Raw genomic sequence first — 8,681 nt, forward strand, 5'->3', positions numbered from 1 at the left:
GACTACATGCTCAGTAGCTAGGTAAGGACTACACGCTCAGTAGCTAGGTAAGGACTACACGCTCAGTAGCTAGGTAAGGACTACATGAGCTAGCTAGCTGTTTCTCCAACTTCAATAGTACAAGGCAGGATTAGCCGGGAGACTTCTTCTAAACGAGGGCGTACTTCCAACTTTGCGTGGAATACCTGCAGAACAGGGACATAGAAGTAGTTCTATACAATTTATTTTGTAGATTAGGGTGAATTTGTGTGTTGTAGCAGTGTTTTGCCATTGAGAACGAGCTAGCATGCTAACGGTTAGCCCCCTAGCCCCCTCGTCTCGGCTAGTGACGTAGAAAGCCGTGCAGATGTTGACCAGCTCACCCAGAGACTGAAGGCAGGACACATTCAGAAACCGGATCTCACTGAAAACAGCATGGATGGTTTTTTTCAAAGTTTGTATGCATGTGGAAGCACCAGAGACACAAAATAACTCCCCAAATCCCAGAAAAAGTGTTTTTTTCGTAATATGGGCACTTTAAACAAAACTTACTTACAGTAACGTAAGTACATGTCATTTGTCACTTTCCACCTCTGCTTTCAGGACATGAAGCTGAATCACTTATTCCTTGTTACTCATTTCACAACCAGATGAAACAACTGTACACACAAAATCGTCTTTTGGAGCAATCGCAAATTCACTAAAAAAGGGAAATGAAAAATCGACAAAGGCTACAGCTCACTCTGAGGTGTCTGTGGTCACTGATTAACTGAAACGGATGGAAATTGCCTAAACTGACGCCAGAAGGCCAACTGACATTTTCATCAGCAGTGATTGAGGTTTCGTACCTGCGTTCCTGTCCCCTTGTCTTCGTCACTGGTCGCCGTTTGTTGGGACGTCTCACTCTGGTCCTCTTGAGCTTCACGAAACACAGCAGGGACAAGACATTTAGGATTTCACGCCCTAAGAGTATAGTGTGAATTTTGAATTCAAAGAACCACAGTCAGGGAAGTGAGTACTTCTTCATTTCAAGAAAATATTGGCAAACGTCCTGTGTTAGCGAAACATTATCGGGCAAATGCTGTGCTGTTGTTGTCACCGACAGGCTCAGATTATTATTCTAAGTGTCTGACCACATTATGGAAAGGATCCCTACAGGGATAGACCTTTTTGTTAAAGCCTAAGATCCTTCTTGTTTAACATGAAACAGCTCAAAAGTCACCATCACCAAACACACCATACTCCATGTAAATAATCAGTACTTTTATCATCATAAAACACACTTCATTCAAAGTAGCCAGAAACAAAATAAAACTATCAAAAGCCGTCTTGGTTCGTCTTTCCACTGTTCCAACAATCACCACTCTGGTTTGGTTGAAATAAACCCTTAATTCACCCATTTACATGTGAAGATATGCTGGCTCTATACACGCTAAAAGTACTGATTATTTACATGGAGTCTGGTGGGTTTGGTGATGGTGATTTCGGGGCTGTTTCATGTTAAACTAAAAGGATCTTACTCTTTAACTAAAAAGTCTATCTCTGTAGGGATCCTTTCATAATGTTGTCAGATATCAAAAAGGGATTTTACAGAGTCACACAACACAGGCATAATGTTTTGACTAAAAGAGTAAAGTGTGAATTTAAATTCAAAGAAGGAAGCAAGCACTTCTTCATTTCAAGAAATATGAATACAGTAAACGTCCTGTGTTACCGAAACATTACATTCAGAAATGCAAATGTAGTGCCACATTGACATTGTGTGAGCTGTGCTGTAGAGGATTGGTTGTCCGTAGTTACTGTGAAGCCAATGCTATGTTGTGTATGATGTGCTTTATTTAATACAGTTTCACTTAAACTACAACTCTCCTGTTATTGTTTTCTGTTTTGCTCCTTTTTGTAAAGTATTTTACTGTGTGAAATTGGGGGGTTCAGGCTGTTCTCATGAACCATTTGCACATATAGCTACGGAAAGTAAAGCACTGTAATTCGTGTGTTTTGAACGTATTTATTGCTGTATGCACCACATCCCTTTCAGGAGTTCGTGTCCCGGGGAAAACACAAGACTTTCACCCAGGAAACACGTTCCTACAATCTTTTTTTATCTAATCTTAACTAGTCGTTTTGGTGCATAAACTTAACCGTCGTCGCTGCATCACGCTGACTTTTTGTCGGCTAAACTCAATTAGCAACGGCCCCTGAAAGGACCGACAGCTCGCTTAAAGGCACCCAACCCTAACCCAACCCTAACCCTAACCCAACCCTAACCCTAACCCAACCCTAACCATAACCCAACCCTAACCCTAACCATAACCATTGCCTAATCCTTGTGCCTACCAGGCAGCGCTGCCTGGAAGGAGACGTTAGGGGCTTAAACACCAATAAACGTGCATTGAACACCCTGTTGGATGCGCAAGCGCTCTGCCTTTTTATTACCATGAGTTTACAGACAGGTCTTTGCTGATTGGTTATCACCTGGGACACCTATCTCTTAGCCGTTTCACACCGCTCCGAGGAAACCAGTGGTATAGTCTAGTTTTTTGTAGTGAGTATACTGTCATTTTTTCCCTCCGAGCATTAGACTCGCCCGTCCCAGAGCGACGAGTCTCAGAGCGACAACCCCATAGTTTTTTTGTAACACAACCGCGTAAAGCATCCGCCTCATCTGCCTCATTTTCTGTAGTTTCTGTAACCTTAACGTGTGCTGCAACTATGTTGTTGTTCCTAGGCGACTCGCAACAGACGGGGTGAACTTATGAGCAGCAGCGCTGCGTCGTGCAAAGACGCAACAGAAACGCCACGCCAAGATTTGAAGATGAAATGTGGCTTGACAAGTCCAGTGCATACACCTGACAAACATTTGGTTACACTGTGTGTTAAAGCACTTCCAGACGCAACAGAAACGCCACGCTCACGCCACGCTCACGCCACGCAGCCAGTGTGCAGGAGGCCTAATTCTGTAGGATATCAGACGGATTGTTGTGCATACATTTTCGTACGATATCATTTTTATTTGAGCTTGAACCTCCTTTAAAACTCTCTTCATAAACCTCTTTTATTCCTTTTTTAAATGTTTTTTTCTTATTATTCTTACAGTACCTACACTGTTTTTATACACCAAATCATTTTATAAACCTGATGTTTTATTTTGCTGTTTTGTGAAGCACTTTGTAACGTGGACTTTGGTGCTCTATAACAAAAAGATTGTTATTATTATTGCTTTTTGTAATGTAATGGTGAGATGATTGATCAGAAAGGAAAACAGAAATCTGTAAAACATAATACCAACTTCTGATATAAAACCACAAGCTGCAAAACCACTTCCTGCTCATGAACATAACCGCTTTGTTTGCTGCACCAGATGATATTGGCACACCTAAACATACACGACAATATTTGGCAACGGTGAGATAACCTCAAACAATAAACAGAAATGTACTAATGTGCATAAAGCGTAATTGTCTTTTTTTCTCTGTGGGTAAGCAAAGATAAAACCAGCTGCACATAATATTACTTTTGGTCGGGGGAATATGAGATCAGGTTCGATATTTTCTATGGATGCACTTTTAATCTCTGGGTTTTTCTTGTTTCTTTCTGATTTCATGGGTTTCAATGTGTTTCAACTTGTATCTATTTCAATCTTGTTATATTTCCAACACAGCTATGTGCATGAGGAAAGTCTGCACATAGTTTAACTTTTGGTGGTGAGATATTGAGAAGATTGTGCCTTTTATTCTCATGTCACACGCATGGCTCGATATTCTGTGGATGATTTTTACGTAAACTAAACTTAAACTAACGTAAGCTAAACGTAAACTAAACTAACTAAACATAAACTAACTAAACTAAACTTAAACGTAAACATAATAACTTAAACATAAACTAGACTAAACTAAATGTAAACTTAAACTTAAACGTAAACTAAACTAACCTAAACTAAATTAAACGTAAACTAAACTATATGGGTATATAAAATGTATTAATGCTTTTCATTAAGGGGAAAATAAAACACGCTCTGGGAATGAAATGTGATTCTGAGAATGAATTTCTTTTCTTGACAAACTGTCATCTCCGAACCTGGTACCCTCCACCCACAGTGATATCACCAATATGCTTCTCTTTTGAGTTCACTTGTTTCCTGTGCTGTGGCTTCAACCTCTAATTCTGCTTTCAGAAGCATTCAACTTCTCCATTTCATGTGCTGAGGAAATATTTTTAGTATATATAGTGTCTTAGCTTTTTGTTTTTAAAACAGGTGCTGTTGTTCTTCTGGTTTAGATTATGGTTTAGACTTCTTTATTTGTCCTTTTTCATGCTCTGCGTTAAAAACTAAATTGTGTTTTGACACATCCGCCAATCAGTAAAGAGTCAGTGCAAGACAGAAGACTCCTAAATAAAAGAACTTCATAAATAAGCTAAGATTACGCTGAAATATGGGTTTGTTTCTTGGCGTTAGCTGTGGTGTTTTTGCCAGATATTGATCCGAGATTGAATATTGTGACACTTGTGGTTCATAACAAACAAAACAATTCCTGAGGCATTATGGGTTTCTAAATCACATTACGGTAGTTTTCTTTTTCACAAAAGAATGTAATTTACATTACTCGGTACAGTTTTCATTCATATGTAAGGGCATTTAAAGTGTTGAATAGAGAAATGGGTTATTTTTGTGTCGTTGTATATGTACAACAAAGTTTGGTGCACTTCTATCGGTGCAAAAACATCAGCAAAAATGCAAAACAGGTGAATAAATAAGCAGAAAAGAGCCTCTAAAAGTCTCATGAAGAGACAGAATATTGTAAAAAAGAAAGTAAAGACATAAAAACACAAACATACGAGACATTCACTGCACGATTTATCCTTACTACTCAAGTAGTGTTAAGTGCAGTTCTGGCTTTTGGTTTGAGTCTGTTTGTCTGTGTTTTAATTGTCCTGAAACTAAAGTATATACTAATACTAACTAATATACTCATACTATGAAACAAATATATATATATAAAGTGGTAAAAATATTATTATTAACTCAAACTGTTGTTTTCAATGCAAATATGTTTAATATCAGGCTTCACTAAACAGAAAAGTGCTTCTCACCCATCTCCAGAGGTTGTGTGTCTTCTAGTCTCCGGCGTGACAGTGTTTGGTGACAGTAGTTAATGCGGCGTCCTCTTCAACTTGACATCATGAAACAGGAAGTTGTCTCCACAAGTTTCATTGGTTGTGCTGCTCGCACCGCAACGAGTCTGGGAAACTGAGTTTCTTTTCTGTTACTCAAGTGTCTGTTCTCTGTTTCATCACCTGATTCTCAGACCAAAAACCACCAGCTGCGTTGAAATCGTTTGCTCTTTGTCTCAATTTGACAGAAAAGGTGACGAAAAGGTGACAACGTTGAAAATTGCGACAGAAAAGGTGACAAAAAAATGTAAAATTAAAACTTTTTCTCAATATATATTATATAAGTTTTTTTTAATCGCTTTGTTGTCATTTTTATCCAAGTTTCTGTCGAGTTTTTCAATGTTTTTGTCATTTTTTCCCGACGTTTGTGTCACTTTTATCCAAGTTTGTCCTTTTTTGATGTTTTTGCCGATTTTTTCTGCGCCTTTTGATGTTTTTGGGTTTTTTTTCCCCACGTTTTTGAAGTTTTTTACGACATTTTTGTCACTTTTGTCAACCTTTTATCATTTTTCTTTCTTCAAATTCTATAAAATTAAATAAAACACCCAAATTTTTGGTTGAAAGAAACCCAAATTTCTGATAGAGAACCTTGAATTTGACCCGAGGACAACAGGAAGGATTAAACAAGTCCTGGAGCTGTCTAATTACTGATGAACTATATATTACACAGTGGAACAGATTAAACAGCATTTAGTCTGGATCAGATAAGGTGTCTGTTTCAGAAAGAAGAGAAATCACTTAGTTTGTTCTTAAAAAAGTGTGTTTAGCACAGAAATGTATCTTGTGTTTGAATATAATTTGACATAAGTGTGTGTGATAATGTGTGTAAAGGGAGAGACATTTCCTGTGGTTACAAAATATCTTCTTAGAAGTATAACCGCCAAGTATTAAAAACCACAATGAGTGGGTATTTTGAAAGCATCTTGCTTCCTTAATTTATTATACGAGCGTATCTGGAAAATAAAACACAACACAGAGAGGGTTATTACAGTTTTATATATATATATATATAAGTATTGGTTATGGTAATTAACGTAGTTCAACTTGATGGTGATGTAGCTGTCAACACTGCAGCAAGGTGAGAAGTCAATGAAGTCTTTGTTGCTATGTGTGTGCATCATATCGTTTGAACTTAAAGGGTGACTTCGTTTTTTTTGGGGCATTTTAGGCCTGTATTTATAGGACAGCTGAAGACATGAAAGGGGAGAGTGAGAGGGAATGACATGCAGCGCAGGTCGGAGTCGAACCCGCGGCCGCTGCATCGAGGATTAAACCTCTACGTATATATTCATTCATTTTTTTGTGTCTAAGTGACTGATGCTGCAATGTAATGCTAATGTTCCATCGCACACCTTCAATTTCCGTCCACTAAAAGTGCTGTTTTTGCCGCTGACGGGCTCTGATTATTATTCTAAAGGCGCTGACACACCAACCCGATAATCGGCCGTCAGACAGTCTGGCGACGTCGGTGACTCGAGTCTGTTTGGTGTGTTCCGTGCAGTTGTCAGTCGGCCTTCATTTTGGCCGACTAGACTTGCTGGCTCGGAGGGCGGGCAGTCGGACTCAGTGACCAATCTGATTGGTGGAGCGCTAACCCGTAAATGACGAGCGGGATGAGCGCCTCTCAAAATCTGACGGAAATCTTTTAAACTGACCTTTGTTGATCTGAAATGAAGACAGATTCAGCAACTGCACGGCCTATTTCTCGCTTAAAATGTTTTCAGAAACACGTTTCGGTGAACTATCTTCATAAAATATGAGATCGTATTCCGAACGAAGCCGCCATTATGGTTGAAAAATCCAGGAGCAGCCAGACCCACGTGACGCGTTCGTCCAATCAGCTGCCGGTTTTCATTTTTTGGGTGACAATACAGATTAGCGCCGCCTGCTGTTATGGAGACGTATTACGACCTTTTCTGCCGACGGTTGGCCGTCGGGTTGGTGTGTCAGGGGCTTAAGATTTACAAATTATTCATATATTTGAGTTAATCTACAAAAATCCATTTACAATGTTTAAACAGTTTACTATTTACGTATTTGTGTTTAAATAGTCAGTACTTGCGGTCCTTGGCTGAATGTCATTCCCCCCCTCTCTCCCCTTTCATGTCTACAGCTGTCCTATAAAAATAAAGGCCCAAAAACTAATCTTTAAAAAAACCATAAACAGTCAGCACTTATTTACATGTTTTATTATTTACATCAGCAGAATCTGCCCCAAAATCACCATCACCAAACTCCACCAGACTCCATGTAAATAATCAGGACTTTTAGCGTGCATAGAGCCAGCATATCTCCACATGTAAATGGGTGAATTAAGGGTTTATTTCAACCAAACCAGAGTGGTGATTGTTGGAACAGTGGAAAGACGAACCAAGATGGCTTTTTATAGTTTTATTTTGATTCTGTCGACTTTGAATGAAGTGTATTTTACGATGATAAAAGTAGCAATTATTTAAATGGAGTCTGGTGGGTTTGGTGACGGGGATTTCGGGGGAATTAAAAGGTCTATCTCTGTAAGGATCCTTTCCATATTGTTGTCACACACTTAGAATAATAATCTGAGCCTATCAGCAGCAAAAACTGCACATCATTTCCTCGTTAATGTTTTAGTAATTTGGAGATTATTTTCCAATATTTGTTGAAATGAAGAAGTGCTCCCTTCCCTTCATTCAAAGTCGACAGAATCAAAATAAAACTCTCAAAAGCAGTCTTGGTTCATCTTTCCACTGATTCAACAATCACCACTCTGAATTTAAAGAACCTCAGTCAAGGAAGCGAGCGCTTCTTCATTTCAAGAAATATGAATACAGTAAACGTCCTGTGTTACCGAAACATTACATGCAGAAATGCAAATGTAGTGCCACATTGACATTGTGTGAGCTGTGCTGTAGAGGATTGGTTGTCCGTAGTTACTGTGAAGCCAATGCTATGTTGTGTATGGCGTGCTAATAATAATCTGAGTCTGTCAGCGGCAAAAACAGCACTTTTAGTGGACGGACACTGAAGTTGAACATTTGTCCTGTAGGGTTTGTCCTGGAGCCTCCTCCTCCTCCAAGGAGCAGTACCCTCACTCTTTTCAGGCCACTTTCTATTTCTACTCCGCTACATTTCAGTAATATTGTACTTTTCACTCCACTACATTCATCTGACAGCTTTAGTTACTTTACACATTAAGATGTTCGCACTCAAAACACATGTAGTTTATAAAATCTGATGTTTTATTATAAAGTAAACTAGCCAACAATATGACGGCTACAAGTCCAGCTGAGATGATCAGACCATTAAACACACAACTGGTTGGATCCTGGAGCATTTTTCTGCATCCAGTACTTTTACCACTGCAGGACTTTAACTGGTACCAGAGTATTTTTACAGTGTAATATTAGTACTTTTACTTAAGTAAAGGATCTGAATACTTCTTCCAACGCTGCATGTAAGTAAAATGAAAGTTTTTGAGACTTGAGGAGCTGCAGCCGGGACTGAAGACTTGACATTTTAAGGAAGAGGTGAAGCACTACTTCTATATAAAT

The 8,681-nt window shown here is 38.9% G+C and overlaps 1 protein-coding gene across 2 annotated transcripts in view; it reads right to left on the minus strand.

Annotated features, from left to right (window-relative positions):
• arid5a (AT-rich interactive domain 5A) overlaps positions 1-5,156 on the minus strand; it is a 19,450-nt gene extending 14,294 nt beyond the window's left edge. The window contains exons 1-2 of one of the 2 annotated variants that reach the window (XM_078251641.1): positions 5,071-5,156; positions 828-898 (exon numbers count right to left, since the gene is read on the minus strand). In XM_078251641.1, coding sequence (XP_078107767.1) covers positions 828-898; positions 5,071-5,074 — 75 coding nt within the window. In that variant the 5' untranslated portion in view covers positions 5,075-5,156. Of the gene's footprint in view, positions 1-827; positions 943-5,070 lie in introns of both variants that reach the window. The other variant, XM_078251642.1, reaches the window with a different exon arrangement.
• Between the last annotated feature and the right edge of the window lie 3,525 nt (positions 5,157-8,681).

Source organism: Sander vitreus, chromosome 5 (genome assembly GCF_031162955.1).
Source record: "Sander vitreus isolate 19-12246 chromosome 5, sanVit1, whole genome shotgun sequence".
Lineage (NCBI taxonomy): Eukaryota > Metazoa > Chordata > Actinopteri > Perciformes > Percidae > Sander > Sander vitreus.